Source organism: Drosophila miranda, unplaced genomic scaffold, assembly GCF_003369915.1.
Source record: "Drosophila miranda strain MSH22 unplaced genomic scaffold, D.miranda_PacBio2.1 Contig_AX13_pilon, whole genome shotgun sequence".
NCBI lineage: Eukaryota > Metazoa > Arthropoda > Insecta > Diptera > Drosophilidae > Drosophila > Drosophila miranda.
This window is the reverse complement of record NW_022881658.1, coordinates 752-17,568: the sequence shown is the minus strand read 5'-3', so window position 1 is coordinate 17,568 and position 16,817 is coordinate 752. Positions and strand designations below refer to the sequence as shown.

At 39.5% G+C, this 16,817-nt stretch overlaps 1 protein-coding gene and 3 long non-coding RNA genes across 10 annotated transcripts; 3 read left to right on the top strand and 1 right to left on the bottom strand.

Moving 5' to 3' along the window:
• The first annotated feature begins 253 nt into the window (after window positions 1–253).
• On the top strand, window positions 254–2,488 carry LOC117195249. Its single transcript, XR_004475010.1, has 3 exons — window positions 254–778; window positions 852–888; window positions 2,450–2,488. It is a non-coding gene; the product is annotated as an uncharacterized LOC117195249 (long non-coding RNA).
• On the bottom strand, window positions 1,788–9,512 carry LOC117195244. 3 transcript variants are annotated; one of them, XM_033399872.1, is made up of 2 exons: window positions 9,274–9,501; window positions 1,788–2,207 (listed from the first exon to the last, which is right to left on the bottom strand). In XM_033399872.1, exons 1-2 carry the CDS (start codon window positions 9,371–9,373, stop codon window positions 2,041–2,043), a joined length of 267 nt encoding a protein of 88 aa, XP_033255763.1. In that variant the 5' UTR covers window positions 9,374–9,501; the 3' UTR covers window positions 1,788–2,040. The 3 variants fall into 3 exon arrangements, with proteins under 3 accessions (XP_033255763.1, XP_033255764.1, XP_033255762.1); XM_033399873.1 differs by having other exon boundaries at window positions 1,788–2,183; window positions 9,274–9,500; XM_033399871.1 differs by lacking the exon at window positions 1,788–2,207 and adding an exon at window positions 5,746–9,169 and having other exon boundaries at window positions 9,274–9,512.
• Window positions 2,533–3,431, top strand: LOC117195246. Of its 3 annotated transcripts, none has more exons than XR_004475001.1 (3): window positions 2,533–2,569; window positions 2,620–2,740; window positions 3,309–3,431. It is a non-coding gene; the product is annotated as an uncharacterized LOC117195246 (long non-coding RNA). The 3 variants fall into 3 exon arrangements; XR_004475003.1 differs by having other exon boundaries at window positions 2,554–2,657; window positions 2,710–2,740; XR_004475002.1 differs by having other exon boundaries at window positions 2,554–2,740; window positions 3,309–3,346; window positions 3,399–3,420.
• Window positions 9,513–11,603: 2,091 nt separating the features above from the next.
• On the top strand, window positions 11,604–12,502 carry LOC117195243. 3 transcript variants are annotated; one of them, XR_004474997.1, is made up of 3 exons: window positions 11,604–11,640; window positions 11,691–11,811; window positions 12,380–12,502. It is a non-coding gene; the product is annotated as an uncharacterized LOC117195243 (long non-coding RNA). The 3 variants fall into 3 exon arrangements; XR_004474999.1 differs by having other exon boundaries at window positions 11,625–11,728; window positions 11,781–11,811; XR_004474998.1 differs by having other exon boundaries at window positions 11,625–11,811; window positions 12,380–12,417; window positions 12,470–12,491.
• Window positions 12,503–16,817: the final 4,315 nt, after the last annotated feature.

The following is a 16,817-nucleotide window of genomic DNA, read 5'->3' as shown; positions in this document are numbered from 1 at the left end:
GTCCGAATCGGGGCTGGGCTTCATGTTTGTTTCTTCCATCTGTACATGGTCCGCCATTTTCTTATCCATGTGGTTCTCCAGAGAAAAATTTTGTTCTTTTTGCACAGCACCTCTTTGTTTGTTTTTAATTGCTTTTATTTAATACCTTTAGTGGCCTTTGATTGTAGTATTTTTTTATGTTTTATTTTATTAATTTAATGGTTTGACTGGCTTTTTTTTTAATGGTTTGACTTTTTAATGGTTTGACTGGCTTTTAATGGTTTGACTGGCTCAGGGCACTTTAGAGTGACCTGAAGCTTTATTTATTAATGTTCTTATTACTATTGGCAACATATAACATTATTTATGGAAACATTTAACATTTTTTTAACATTTAGGTATTTTTTTTTACTTTACGGTAACATTGATAATAACAGACAGAAAAATACTAGACAGTTATCAATTTGCTCTTGTAAACAAAAGGTAAGTTAAGATCGGCTTGTGTTTTCTTTTTTCTGGCTTAGGCATAAAAATTTTGTGACGCCGCTCCTGGACCCCTCATCCGGTGCGAAACGGAGGTATGGACGACAGGGAGACCTCCAAGCATCGGCAACGCAAGCGCGGCATCGCCTCGTCCCTCTTTTCCTGGCCGAATCCAACCGATGCAGCTCTAAGAAGAACGGCGGCGCATATGCTTCTTTCTGTGGATGATATGAAACTCCTGGCTGATTTTAATATTGTTTTATTTTCAGGTTTATGTTTTGTAGGTTTGGTGATCAAGTGTCAGGAATCCAGTTAGGTAATTTGTGTTGTTATATTTATTGGATTTTTAACCTTTGTTTTGACTGATTTTAATTATTTTCTATTTACAGGTTCGATTGGTCCATTGGGAGGTTTGCGTTGAGTTTGGTATGGTTGTAATATGATTGGTAAGTATTAATTTGTGTTTTGACTGATTTTAAATTGTATTTTATTTGCAGGTTCAATTGGTTATATTTGGAGGTTTGCGTTGTATTTGGTAAGCGAGTCTATTTATGTTTTGGCTGATTTTGATTGTATTTTATTTGCAGGTTTTGATTGGTTTGTTTGGAAGCTAGCGTGGTAAGTAAATTAATTTGTGTTTTGACAGATTTTAATTGTATTTTATTTGCAGGTTCAATTGGTTTATTTGAAGGTGTGCGTTGAATTTGGTAAGCGAGTTTATTTCTGTTTTGGCTGATTTTGATTGTATTTTATTTGCAGGTTTTGATTGGTTTGTTTGGAAGCTAGCGTGGTAAGTAAATTAAATTGTGTTTTGACTGATTTTAATTGTATTTTATTTGCAGGTTCAATTGGTTTATTTGAAGGTGTGCGTTGAATTTGGTAAGCGAGTTTATTTCTGTTTTGGCTGATTTTGATTGTATTCCATTTGCAGGTTTTGATTGGTTTGTTTGGAAGCTAGCGTGGTAAGTAAATTAAATTGTGTTTTGACTGATTTTAATTGTATTTTATTTGCAGGTTCAATTGGTTTATTTGAAGGTGTGCGTTAATTTTGGTAAGCGAGTTTATTTCTGTTTTGGCTGATTTTGATTGTATTCCATTTGCAGGTTTTGATTGGTTTGTTTGGAAGCTAGCGTGGTAAGTAAATTAATTTGTGTTTTTACTGATTTTAATTGTATTTTATTTGCAGGTTCAATTGGTTATATTTGGAGGTTTGCGTTGTATTTGGTAATCGAGTCTATTTATGTTTTGGCTGATTTTGATTGTATTTTATTTGCAGGTTTTGATTGGTTTGTTTTTTTTTTTTGACTGGCTCAGGGCACTTTAGAGTGACCTGAAGCTTTATTTATTAATGTTCTTATTACTATTGGCAACATATAACATTATTTATGGAAACATTTAACATTTTTTTAACATTTAGGTATTTTTTTTTTACTTTACGGTAACATTGATAATAACAGACAGAAAAATACTAGACAGTTATCAATTTGCTCTTGTAAACAAAAGGTAAGTTAAGATCGGCTTGTGTTTTCTTTTTTCTGGCTTAGGCATAAAAATTTTGTGACGCCGCTCCTGGACCCCTCATCCGGTGCGAAACGGAGGTATGGACGACAGGGAGACCTCCAAGCATCGGCAACGCAAGCGCGGCATCGCCTCGTCCCTCTTTTCCTGGCCGAATCCAACCGATGCAGCTCTAAGAAGAACGGCGGCGCATATGCTTCTTTCTGTGGATGATATGAAACTCCTGGCTGATTTTAATATTGTTTTATTTTCAGGTTTATGTTTTGTAGGTTTGGTGATCAAGTGTCAGGAATCCAGTTAGGTAATTTGTGTTGTTATATTTATTGGATTTTTAACCTTTGTTTTGACTGATTTTAATTATTTTCTATTTACAGGTTCGATTGGTCCATTGGGAGGTTTGCGTTGAGTTTGGTAAGTAAGTCTATTTGTGCTTTTCCTTTGGTTAATTTTAGCTACATTTTATTTGCAGGCTAAATTAATTTATTTAGAGGTTTGCGTTGAATTTGGTAAGTCAGTTTATTTCTGTTTTGGCTGATTTTGATTGTATTTTATTTGCAGGTTTTGATTGGTTTGTTTGGAAGCTAGCGTGGTAAGTATTAATTTGTGTTTTGACTGATTTTAATTGTATTTTATTTGCAGGTTCAATTGGTTATATTTGGAGGTTTGCGTTGTATTTGGTAAGCGAGTCTATTTATGTTTTGGCTGATTTTGATTGTATTTTATTTGCAGGTTTTGATTGGTTTGTTTGGAAGCTAGCGTGGTAAGTAAATTAATTTGTGTTTTGACAGATTTTAATTGTATTTTATTTGCAGGTTCAATTGGTTTATTTGAAGGTGTGCGTTGAATTTGGTAAGCGAGTTTATTTCTGTTTTGGCTGATTTTGATTGTATTTTATTTGCAGGTTTTGATTGGTTTGTTTGGAAGCTAGCGTGGTAAGTAAATTAAATTGTGTTTTGACTGATTTTAATTGTATTTTATTTGCAGGTTCATTTGGTTTATTTGAAGGTGTGCGTTGAATTTGGTAAGCGAGTTTATTTCTGTTTTGGCTGATTTTGATTGTATTCCATTTGCAGGTTTTGATTGGTTTGTTTGGAAGCTAGCGTGGTAAGTAAATTAAATTGTGTTTTGACTGATTTTAATTGTATTTTATTTGCAGGTTCAATTGGTTTATTTGAAGGTGTGCGTTAATTTTGGTAAGCGAGTTTATTTCTGTTTTGGCTGATTTTGATTGTATTCCATTTGCAGGTTTTGATTGGTTTGTTTGGAAGCTAGCGTGGTAAGTAAATTAATTTGTGTTTTTACTGATTTTAATTGTATTTTATTTGCAGGTTCAATTGGTTATATTTGGAGGTTTGCGTTGTATTTGGTAAGCGAGTCTATTTATGTTTTGGCTGATTTTGATTGTATTTTATTTGCAGGTTTTGATTGGTTTGTTTGGAAGCTAGCGTGGTAAGTAAATTAATTTGTGTTTTGACTGATTTTAATTGTATTTTATTTGCAGGTTCAATTGGTTTATTTGGAGGTGTGCGTTGAATTTGGTGAGCGAGTTTATTTCTGTTTTGGCTGATTTTGATTGTATTTTATTTGCAGGTTTTGATTGGTTTGCTTGGAGGTGATTTGGTGAGCGGTTTAAGTTATGTTTTGGCTGCTTTTAATTAGTTTTAATTGTAGGTTTATACTTTCTGGATTTTTGCTCTACCATTGGATCAAGTCTTAACCATTCGGCTGGAGGACGCCTTCCTCTTCATCCCCTCTGTGGTCTGGCACTATAATTCTTTGTATACCCAATGGTTGGCCCCTGATTCTTTCAAGTATTGTTTCCCTAGTATATTTCCCTTGAGCATACATTTTTCTGTACACGTTTATTTGTAGTTCGCAGAATCTGTCCGGGTGTTTGTATGGTTTTTTCTTCCGTTCGGCCTCTCTATTGTCCATTTTAGCCTTTTCCAGTCTTTCCTGTTCTTCGTTTTCTAACCTCAGCAGAGTAGGAAGTCCTTTCCTCAGGATGGGTACATACTTCTCTACTATAACTTTGCGCTCAGCTTCGGAATAGTATCGGTTCGGATCCAGATCTGGATTTTGCTGTTCCTGACGTTGTCCATTACAACGCGGGAGGATAAACTTCCGGAGTTGGTTGTCATATCTGTGGCGGCTAGATTTCAATCTATTAGGGACATGGGGGTTGGTCAGCAGTCTGGCCACTTCGGAGTTTGAGTGATCCACGAGTGAATTAGCGAGACGGCCGCTAGCCTTCTCGTAAACCTCCTCGACAGTTTTGATATTGTATACACTTCTGATATTGTCGTTTCTTGTATATCTTGTGGCCCTAACTGCCCTCCTCACTAGTTTGTTTTGGAGTGTTTGTATCTTTTTCACTAATGAGTCGGAAGCCAGAGCACCCCAGACTGGAAAAGCATAATACCAAATTGGCATGATTAATTGTTTTAGGATGGTCACTTTGCAGTCTTTGGCAAGCCGGCTTTTGCAGCCAATAATCCAATCAAGTTTTATTGACGCAGTTCTTGTCTTATTTATAATGGCTTTGACATGGTGGTTAAGGCTAAGTTTCCTATCGAGCGTAACCCCAAGATACATTTGTTTGAATTTGTTAGGAATTCTTTGTCCATTTAACTTAGGCGTACTTTCTTGCTGTGTTTTGCTAAGTTTGTTCAATGTGAAAAATACGTGGGCTGTTTTCTTTTCGTTAATGCCCATTTCCCATTTTTTAGCCCAAACACTGAACTTATTTAGGTATTGTTCGTTCATTTTTGCCGCAGTCAGGGGGAAGTCCGCTCTGCTCATAATAATTGTGTCATCTGCATACGTAGCTAACATCCTGTTTTTTTCCCTCAACACCGGTATCGAAGTGGGGTGATATCCATTCAAGCAGTTTGGTAGCGGAACGTCAGATGAGTAGATGCTGTATAGAAGAGGACCTAAATTGCTGCCCTGAGGAACACCGGCTTTTATTTTTCCAATTCTCGATGTAATACCATTGTTGGTAATTACTTCGAAGGTCCTTTCATTTAGGTAGCTTTCTAGTAGCTTGAAGGCCTGAAGAGACACCAGTTTTGATAGCTTATATAGCAAACCGGTGTGCCATACTCTATCAAACGCTTCAGATATATCTATAAAAACAGCTGAGCAGTATTGTTTTTCTTCGAAGGCCCCCATAATGAATTGCGTTACTCTTGCTAGCTGTTGTTCAGTGGCATGTTCTTTTCGAAACCCAAATTGATGTGTGGGAAGGGCTCTAGAGAAATCCTCAAAATCAAATAATCGTTTGATAAAGAGTTTTTCAAAGGTTTTAGCCAATCCCGAAAGGAGACTGATTGGGCGATAGGATGTTACCGACTGAGCAGGCTTATTTGGCTTCAGAAGTAATGTGATTGTGGCGTGTTTCCAAGCTTGCGGGAAGTGTCCCAATCTCAACATTGAGTTGAAGATCAGGAGGATGTATAGTAGGGCTTTCTTTGGGAGAGCCTTGATTAACACATTGTCTATTCTGTCATTGCCTGGGGATTTATTTGAGATCAAGTTTTTTATTTCGGTTGTCAGTTCTGGGAGTGTAAATGGTCTGAGAGGACGTGTTTGTGTCTTTGTTGCTGCATCCGTCAGCTTCTGTTTCTCAATGTCTAGGTCTTTTTGTGTCGTCTCGCGTTCCTTTTCTGAGCTTGTATGTCTGGGTTTGAATCGTTCTTCAAAGTGAGAGACAAATACCTCGGCTTTCTCTTCGTTACTCTTGGTCCATACGGGTCTTTGGTTAGAGTTCCCCGTCTGCGTGCAAATGGGCCAGTTTGGTTGTGGCTGTCTCTTGATTGTATTTGTTACTTTCCAGAGCTTTGCCATTTTGTATCTGTCTTGCGTGTTTATACCTTCAAATTGCTGATTAATGTTGTTTGTTTTTAATTTTTGTAATTTTTTCCTGAGGGTGTTCTGGGCGGCCTTGTACAGTTTTTTAGCCTCTTCTGTGCGGAATATTTTAAATCTGAGGTTCAGTTCGTTTTTTATTTGCAGAAGAGCTCTAGTTTCATCGTCTAGTTTGTAGCGTGCTTTGTCCATCCTTCGTTGTCTGTTTGAATTCCCAGGTCTGTGTCCTTGATTGGAGTTTACATTTTTAGTGGCTAGTTTTACCGCGTCTTGTATGTTTGTAGTCAGTATATTTACTGCGTCGTCAATATCCAGTCCCGAGTGAATTTCCGTGTTTAAGTTTATGGTCTGTTCCAAGTGCTCTTTTACTCTGTTAATATTTGTCTTCTTTGTAATTAGTCGTCTGCCTATAGAACTTTGGGTGAATGTGTCGGCCCCATTTATACACATTTCGATGGTTATTGGCAGGTGATCGGAGTCCAGACTGCTACATGAATGGATTTTCAGCCTATGTCTTGTCAAGCCACCACAAACTGCAAAGTCAATGGCCGAGGGTCTTTTTCTGCTGTCGTATGGGTAGTGAGTGGCACCTCCTGTGGCCAAGATATTGTATCTGGCTCCAAAGTTGACGGCTTCCATTAGGGCACGGCCTCTTTTGCAGGATCTGGCGTTCCCCCACCATGGGTGCTTTGCGTTCCAGTCCCCGCAGCAAAGGAAGCCAGAGGTACCCCCTATTATGTTGTCAAAATGCTGTAGTAACGATCTAAAATGACTTTTTGACCAATTGAAGCTGGGTGGACAATATGTTGATGCAACTACAGTCATGTCTTTTCTATTGTTTGTGTTGGGGATAATTACTATTGGTGCACTTTGAAGAAATTCGGTCTGTATTGGCTCAAGCGCGGCATGTCTAATGTTGTCTTTTACATAAGTGACGACGCCTCCTTTTTTATGATTGTTTGGATTGGCAGCGTGATATGTCAGGTAGTTCGGTATTTGTAATAAAGTTGCATCCTGTTTGACCCTTGTTTCGATGACCATCATTATGTGTATGTTCGCATTTGTCATATGAGTTTCTAATTCAATCATTTTATTTTTTATTCCACAGGCATTCCAAAAGGCTACCCTTAACGTATTGGAATTGTTGTTGTTGCTGCTGTTGTTTGTGTGCATGAATTAAGTTTGTATTGGCTGGTTGTCTATGTTGTCTGTGATATTAACATAAGTCATTTTAGTTGTCTTCTTCCATTTGGTTGCTGTTATCTCTGTCTGCCCTGAGAGGCACGGACTTGTTCACTTTGCCGTTGGAGGGAAGGCTCTGCACTAGACTGCCTAGTTGACTGATGGCAGCCAGGATGTCACTTATGCTGGCTTCGATCTTGTTCAGCCTTTCTTCAAATCGCTTGCTTTCCGGTTCGGCCGGACCCACTGCCATAGTTTTCAAGGACTGCGAGAGTGCAATCTGCTCTTCTCGCAGTCTATTCTGGAATTTCTCCAGATGGCTGGCGGCTGGGTTGGGATTCATGTCCACGGCTATAGGAGCTCTCCGTCCTTTCCCTACTTTATCCTTTTTTTGGCTGGGTGTTTGTTTTCTCTTTTCTCTGTTCTTAATCTTGGTAAGCCTTCTCTTGATTTCGGTACTATGGTGGCTGGGCTTTGGTTGGACATTTCTGCCAGAGAAAGGGTTTGTGAAGCCCCTCACTGGTCCACTTCGGCCCTCGTCACAGCCACTCACATCCCTGCGATGGCTACCTGCTGGAAATGGGGCCACTCGGAATGTTTGAGGACGTTTGGATATCTCCTCCCATACGCTGGGTCTCCCTATAGCTTGCTTTGTGAGTCTATCCTCATTGATCATTTTATTGACCTTGAGCCTGCTTCTGGCCGCTTTAAAGGCTGGACAACCCTTAAAGCTGCTGACGTGATCCCCGTCGCAGTTTGCGCACTTGGCTGGGGTGTGTCTGGGCTTCGTGCATTCGGTTGAGAGGTGGCCTCTGGCACACTTCATGCATTTGGGCTCGTTCCGGCAATAATTTTTGGTGTGACCATAGGCCTGGCACCTGTGGCATTGCAGGGGATTCCTGGGTGGCAGCTTTTTTTCAAATGCCACTGACTGGCCTCCTAATACATTTATTTTTAGTATTTCGTCATGCGAGCCATCCCTTTTCTGCTCAATCTCTAACTCAAACATGTTTATTGGCCTTCCTGTAACTACATGCTTCATATTGGCGCAGAATCTGACGACGAAGGCCCTTTTTTTTAATTCAGCAAAAATCCACTCATTCGTCGTCGAGTAGTGCAGGTGTCTCAGAATATAGCGTGCACCACGCTGACCGTTTGGCTGGTGCGTATGCATTAGCAACTTTTGGTCGTGGAGGAGTTGTGTTATTTTCCTATGGGCGTTCATATCAACGCATTGAATTCTGATACCGTTCCCCGGGGTGCTTTTCGTTTTGAAGCTGTCCACCCCCGCTGTATAATTGAGTTTTTCTAGTAGGGGAACTATGGCTTTGACACCAGCTATGTGAATAGAAGGCACCCTCTTGCTCGATGGCACTACCTGCCATGGAAGGAGCTCTGGCTGTTCGATATGGTTACTTTCGCTGTCATTGAGATCTTTGCTATGCCTACTCATTGTGGGGAGTGGACAAGGCTGAGCATTTTCGTTTGGCACAGGGACGACGTGTGACACCCCAGTGTCATTACCTTTCTTCTTGGGAGGTGACGTTGATAGCCTGTTTGCCTCTGTGGAGTTGTGATTTTTTACCTTCTTGAAATCGGAGGCAAACTTTTTGGCGGCGATGCTTTGGAATTTTGGGGTGTTAAGGTCAAGATCAAGGTCCATTCTCGGTGTGCCGATGGAGGAGTTGTCCTCATCAGTGCTGTCCATGTCCCTATTCAATCTTTTACCGGGGGTAATAACGGGGGCAGGGATGACTGCCGTGTTGAGGGTCCTAGTCATTGGCATATCCCTGAGCCAATTTTTAACCAAGTCATTGCTATTTTCTAGCTCCGTCAGGGGTGAAGATCTACTCATGGTCATTGTTGGGGGAGATGCCTGAGTTAGTGGTTGAAATAAGTTTTTTTTGGCTTTAATTTTATTTGTGGACGATTTATTTTTATTACTGGCTTGTGATATATAGTTTTCTTTATTTGTTTCATTTTCAGCAACCCGTTTTTGTTTGTTCTCTACATTTACATGTAGCAGGTCTGATGTCATCTCTACTTCGTCTTCAGCAACATGTTTAGGATTGTTGGTTTCAGCTACATTTATATGTAGCGGGTCTGACGTTGGCTCAACATGTTGCTGGCCGTGACGCTGCGTGGGAACAGTTATGGAAAATGGAAAAGAGGCTCTCGACCCGGCTCTCGGGGGGGAGCACCCCTCGGGATCCGAGTTGGACGAAATTGAGATGCACCCACCTGTTGGTTTCCTATGCGCAACAGTTGGTTTGTCCGAATCGGGGCTGGGCTTCATGTTTGTTTCTTCCATCTGTACATGGTCCGCCATTTTCTTATCCATGTGGTTCTCCAGAGAAAAATTTTGTTCTTTTTGCACAGCACCTCTTTGTTTGTTTTTAATTGCTTTTATTTAATACCTTTAGTGGCCTTTGATTGTAGTATTTTTTTATGTTTTATTTTATTAATTTAATGGTTTGACTGGCTCATTTAATTTTAATTTTTAATGGTTTTTTTTTTAATGGTTTGACTGGCTTTTTAATGGTTTGACTGGCTCAGGGCACTTTAGAGTGACCTGAAGCTTTATTTATTAATGTTCTTATTACCTAAGACTAGCAACATTTAACATTAGGACTGACACATGAAGAGTTTTGGCAACATATTAATCTAACAGAGTTATCGATTTCTTATGTAGTACGTTATTTATCAAATTACTATTGGTTACAATTTATTACTTTTTTTTTTTGCTTTATTTTAATTTTAGACTAAATTCAGATTGGCTCGCTCGACCGAGTGGCTGCATGTCCGGCCACCCGGGATGCATTGTTTGTGGATGCGTTGGTCAACAGTCGTTGATTATTGGCTCGCTCGACCGAGTGGCTGCTGATCCGGCCACCCGGGATGCATTGTTTGTGGATGCGTTGGTCAACAGTCGTTGATTATTGGCTCGCTCGGCCGAGTGGCTGCTGGTCCGGCCACCCGGGATGCATTGTTTGTGGATGCGTTGGTCAACAGTCGTTGATTAATGGCTCACTCGGCCGAGTGGCTGCTGGTCCGGCCACCCGGGATGCGTTGTTTGTGGAAATTAAAATGAAATTAATTTTATTTTATTTGCAGGTTTATATTTTGTTGGTAATGGAGTGTCGGCAATCAAGTTAAGTAAATTATGTTTTTATATTTGTTGACTTTTAATGAATATAATTATTTTATTTTCAAGTTGATTCACTGGATGTTGCGTTGGGATGTCTTCTGGCTGCTTGCTTAGTTGCTGACATATGTACATTTATTATGTACATACAGTTAATTTCGTACACCATATGTGTTTTATTTATTTAATTGGCAGGTTTTGTCTTCAGCTTTGTAATAATTTGTATGTAATTTTGTGTAGTTTATGTTGTTATATTTGTTGGCTCTTTTTTTTTTTTTTTAGTTGTTTTTTATTTTTTTAGGTTTGCGGCAGATTTGGTAAGTGTTTTAAATTGTATTTTGGCTGAATTTAATTTTATTATATTTGCAGGTTTGGTAATAGAGTGTAAGCAGTCAAGTTAGGTAATTTATGTTGTTATATTTGTTGACTTTTAATGAGTATAGTGTTTTATTTTCAGGTTTAAAGAAAATTGGTGTGAAAAAGAAAAAGTGATTTTAATTGTTTTTACGTCAATTGAAATCTTATTATATCTGCAGTTTTATTTTTTGCTGGTTTGATGGTAAGGTGTCAGCAATCAAGGTAAGTAGTTTATTGTTTTATTTGTTGGCTTTTGATGACTGATGTTTGTTTTATTTTCACTGGCTGTTGCGCTTGATGTCTACAACTTGTTTGCGTATTTACTGACATTGATTGTTATGTAAATAGTTATTTTGTACGCCAATACATGATAGATTTGGTGGGTAGTTTATTGGCTTTTAATGATTTTTTGTGATGATTTTAACTTTATTTATTTACATTTCAGGTGGTAAGGTGTCAGTTTTAATGGTTTGACTGGCTCAGGGCACTTTAGAGTGACCTGAAGCTTTATTTATTAATGTTCTTATTACTATTGGCAACATATAACATTATTTATGGAAACATTTAACATTTTTTTAACATTTAGGTATTTTTTTTTACTTTACGGTAACATTGATAATAACAGACAGAAAAATACTAGACAGTTATCAATTTGCTCTTGTAAACAAAAGGTAAGTTAAGATCGGCTTGTGTTTTCTTTTTTCTGGCTTAGGCATAAAAATTTTGTGACGCCGCTCCTGGACCCCTCATCCGGTGCGAAACGGAGGTATGGACGACAGGGAGACCTCCAAGCATCGGCAACGCAAGCGCGGCATCGCCTCGTCCCTCTTTTCCTGGCCGAATCCAACCGATGCAGCTCTAAGAAGAACGGCGGCGCATATGCTTCTTTAGGTTCGATTGGTCCATTGGGAGGTTTGCGTTGAGTTTGGTAAGTAAGTCTATTTGTGCTTTTCCTTTGGTTAATTTTAGCTACATTTTATTTGCAGGCTAAATTAATTTATTTAGAGGTTTGCGTTGAATTTGGTAAGTCAGTTTATTTCTGTTTTGGCTGATTTTGATTGTATTTTATTTGCAGGTTTTGATTGGTTTGTTTGGAAGCTAGCGTGGTAAGTATTAATTTGTGTTTTGACTGATTTTAATTGTATTTTATTTGCAGGTTCAATTGGTTATATTTGGAGGTTTGCGTTGTATTTGGTAAGCGAGTCTATTTATGTTTTGGCTGATTTTGATTGTATTTTATTTGCAGGTTTTGATTGGTTTGTTTGGAAGCTAGCGTGGTAAGTAAATTAATTTGTGTTTTGACAGATTTTAATTGTATTTTATTTGCAGGTTCAATTGGTTTATTTGAAGGTGTGCGTTGAATTTGGTAAGCGAGTTTATTTCTGTTTTGGCTGATTTTGATTGTATTTTATTTGCAGGTTTTGATTGGTTTGTTTGGAAGCTAGCGTGGTAAGTAAATTAAATTGTGTTTTGACTGATTTTAATTGTATTTTATTTGCAGGTTCAATTGGTTTATTTGAAGGTGTGCGTTGAATTTGGTAAGCGAGTTTATTTCTGTTTTGGCTGATTTTGATTGTATTCCATTTGCAGGTTTTGATTGGTTTGTTTGGAAGCTAGCGTGGTAAGTAAATTAAATTGTGTTTTGACTGATTTTAATTGTATTTTATTTGCAGGTTCAATTGGTTTATTTGAAGGTGTGCGTTAATTTTGGTAAGCGAGTTTATTTCTGTTTTGGCTGATTTTGATTGTATTCCATTTGCAGGTTTTGATTGGTTTGTTTGGAAGCTAGCGTGGTAAGTAAATTAATTTGTGTTTTTACTGATTTTAATTGTATTTTATTTGCAGGTTCAATTGGTTATATTTGGAGGTTTGCGTTGTATTTGGTAAGCGAGTCTATTTATGTTTTGGCTGATTTTGATTGTATTTTATTTGCAGGTTTTGATTGGTTTGTTTGGAAGCTAGCGTGGTAAGTAAATTAATTTGTGTTTTGACAGATTTTAATTGTATTTTATTTGCAGGTTCAATTGGTTTATTTGGAGGTGTGCGTTGAATTTGGTGAGCGAGTTTATTTCTGTTTTGGCTGATTTTGATTGTATTTTATTTGCAGGTTTTGATTGGTTTGCTTGGAGGTGATTTGGTGAGCGGTTTAAGTTATGTTTTGGCTGCTTTTAATTAGTTTTAATTGTAGGTTTATACTTTCTGGATTTTTGCTCTACCATTGGATCAAGTCTTAACCATTCGGCTGGAGGACGCCTTCCTCTTCATCCCCTCTGTGGTCTGGCACTATAATTCTTTGTATACCCAATGGTTGGCCCCTGATTCTTTCAAGTATTGTTTCCCTAGTATATTTCCCTTGAGCATACATTTTTCTGTACACGTTTATTTGTAGTTCGCAGAATCTGTCCGGGTGTTTGTATGGTTTTTTCTTCCGTTCGGCCTCTCTATTGTCCATTTTAGCCTTTTCCAGTCTTTCCTGTTCTTCGTTTTCTAACCTCAGCAGAGTAGGAAGTCCTTTCCTCAGGATGGGTACATACTTCTCTACTATAACTTTGCGCTCAGCTTCGGAATAGTATCGGTTCGGATCCAGATCTGGATTTTGCTGTTCCTGACGTTGTCCATTACAACGCGGGAGGATAAACTTCCGGAGTTGATTGTCATATCTGTGGCGGCTAGATTTCAATCTATTAGGGACATGGGGGTTGGTCAGCAGTCTGGCCACTTCGGAGTTTGAGTGATCCACGAGTGAATTAGCGAGACGGCCGCTAGCCTTCTCGTAAACCTCCTCGACAGTTTTGATATTGTATACACTTCTGATATTGTCGTTTCTTGTATATCTTGTGGCCCTAACTGCCCTCCTCACTAGTTTGTTTTGGAGTGTTTGTATCTTTTTCACTAATGAGTCGGAAGCCAGAGCACCCCAGACTGGAAAAGCATAATACCAAATTGGCATGATTAATTGTTTTAGGATGGTCACTTTGCAGTCTTTGGCAAGCCGGCTTTTGCAGCCAATAATCCAATCAAGTTTTATTGACGCAGTTCTTGTCTTATTTATAATGGCTTTGACATGGTGGTTAAGGCTAAGTTTCCTATCGAGCGTAACCCCAAGATACATTTGTTTGAATTTGTTAGGAATTCTTTGTCCATTTAACTTAGGCGTACTTTCTTGCTGTGTTTTGCTAAGTTTGTTCAATGTGAAAAATACGTGGGCTGTTTTCTTTTCGTTAATGCCCATTTCCCATTTTTTAGCCCAAACACTGAACTTATTTAGGTATTGTTCGTTCATTTTTGCCGCAGTCAGGGGGAAGTCCGCTCTGCTCATAATAATTGTGTCATCTGCATACGTAGCTAACATCCTGTTTTTTTCCCTCAACACCGGTATCGAAGTGGGGTGATATCCATTCAAGCAGTTTGGTAGCGGAACGTCAGATGAGTAGATGCTGTATAGAAGAGGACCTAAATTGCTGCCCTGAGGAACACCGGCTTTTATTTTTCCAATTCTCGATGTAATACCATTGTTGGTAATTACTTCGAAGGTCCTTTCATTTAGGTAGCTTTCTAGTAGCTTGAAGGCCTGAAGAGACACCAGTTTTGATAGCTTATATAGCAAACCGGTGTGCCATACTCTATCAAACGCTTCAGATATATCTATAAAAACAGCTGAGCAGTATTGTTTTTCTTCGAAGGCCCCCATAATGAATTGCGTTACTCTTGCTAGCTGTTGTTCAGTGGCATGTTCTTTTCGAAACCCAAATTGATGTGTGGGAAGGGCTCTAGAGAAATCCTCAAAATCAAATAATCGTTTGATAAAGAGTTTTTCAAAGGTTTTAGCCAATCCCGAAAGGAGACTGATTGGGCGATAGGATGTTACCGACTGAGCAGGCTTATTTGGCTTCAGAAGTAATGTGATTGTGGCGTGTTTCCAAGCTTGCGGGAAGTGTCCCAATCTCAACATTGAGTTGAAGATCAGGAGGATGTATAGTAGGGCTTTCTTTGGGAGAGCCTTGATTAACACATTGTCTATTCTGTCATTGCCTGGGGATTTATTTGAGATCAAGTTTTTGATTTCGGTTGTCAGTTCTGGGAGTGTAAATGGTCTGAGAGGACGTGTTTGTGTCTTTGTTGCTGCATCCGTCAGCTTCTGTTTCTCAATGTCTAGGTCTTTTTGTGTCGTCTCGCGTTCCTTTTCTGAGCTTGTATGTCTGGGTTTGAATCGTTCTTCAAAGTGAGAGACAAATACCTCGGCTTTCTCTTCGTTACTCTTGGTCCATACGGGTCGTTGGTTAGAGTTCCCCGTCTGCGTGCAAATGGGCCAGTTTGGTTGTGGCTGTCTCTTGATTGTATTTGTTACTTTCCAGAGCTTTGCCATTTTGTATCTGTCTTGCGTGTTTATACCTTCAAATTGCTGATTAATGTTGTTTGTTTTTAATTTTTGTAATTTTTTCCTGAGGGTGTTCTGGGCGGCCTTGTACAGTTTTTTAGCCTCTTCTGTGCGGAATATTTTAAATCTGAGGTTCAGTTCGTTTTTTATTTGCAGAAGAGCTCTAGTTTCATCGTCTAGTTTGTAGCGTGCTTTGTCCATCCTTCGTTGTCTGTTTGAATTCCCAGGTCTGTGTCCTTGATTGGAGTTTACATTTTTAGTGGCTAGTTTTACCGCGTCTTGTATGTTTGTAGTCAGTATATTTACTGCGTCGTCAATATCCAGTCCCGAGTGAATTTCCGTGTTTAAGTTTATGGTCTGTTCCAAGTGCTCTTTTACTCTGTTAATATTTGTCTTCTTTGTAATTAGTCGTCTGCCTATAGAACTTTGGGTGAATGTGTCGGCCCCATTTATACACATTTCGATGGTTATTGGCAGGTGATCGGAGTCCAGACTGCTACATGAATGGATTTTCAGCCTATGTCTTGTCAAGCCACCACAAACTGCAAAGTCAATGGCCGAGGGTCTTTTTCTGCTGTCGTATGGGTAGTGAGTGGCACCTCCTGTGGCCAAGATATTGTATCTGGCTCCAAAGTTGACGGCTTCCATTAGGGCACGGCCTCTTTTGCAGGATCTGGCGTTCCCCCACCATGGGTGCTTTGCGTTCCAGTCCCCGCAGCAAAGGAAGCCAGAGGTACCCCCTATTATGTTGTCAAAATGCTGTAGTAACGATCTAAAATGACTTTTTGACCAATTGAAGCTGGGTGGACAATATGTTGATGCAACTACAGTCATGTCTTTTCTATTGTTTGTGTTGGGGATAATTACTATTGGTGCACTTTGAAGAAATTCGGTCTGTATTGGCTCAAGCGCGGCATGTCTAATGTTGTCTTTTACATAAGTGACGACGCCTCCTTTTTTATGATTGTTTGGATTGGCAGCGTGATATGTCAGGTAGTTCGGTATTTGTAATAAAGTTGCATCCTGTTTGACCCTTGTTTCGATGACCATCATTATGTGTATGTTCGCATTTGTCATATGAGTTTCTAATTCAATCATTTTATTTTTTATTCCACAGGCATTCCAAAAGGCTACCCTTAACGTATTGGAATTGTTGTTGTTGCTGCTGTTGTTTGTGTGCATGAATTAAGTTTGTATTGGCTGGTTGTCTATGTTGTCTGTGATATTAACATAAGTCATTTTAGTTGTCTTCTTCCATTTGGTTGCTGTTATCTCTGTCTGCCCTGAGAGGCACGGACTTGTTCACTTTGCCGTTGGAGGGAAGGCTCTGCACTAGACTGCCTAGTTGACTGATGGCAGCCAGGATGTCACTTATGCTGGCTTCGATCTTGTTCAGCCTTTCTTCAAATCGCTTGCTTTCCGGTTCGGCCGGACCCACTGCCATAGTTTTCAAGGACTGCGAGAGTGCAATCTGCTCTTCTCGCAGTCTATTCTGGAATTTCTCCAGAAGGCTGGCGGCTGGGTTGGGATTCATGTCCACGGCTATAGGAGCTCTCCGTCCTTTCCCTACTTTATCCTTTTTTTGGCTGGGTGTTTGTTTTCTCTTTTCTCTGTTCTTAATCTTGGTAAGCCTTCTCTTGATTTCGGTACTATGGTGGCTGGGCTTTGGTTGGACATTTCTGCCAGAGAAAGGGTTTGTGAAGCCCCTCACTGGTCCACTTCGGCCCTCGTCACAGCCACTCACATCCCTGCGATGGCTACCTGCTGGAAATGGGGCCACTCGGAATGTTTGAGGACGTTTGGATATCTCCTCCCATACGCTGGGTCTCCCTATAGCTTGCTTTGTGAGTCTATCCTCATTGATCATTTTATTGACCTTGAGCCTGCTTCTGGCCGCTTTAAAGG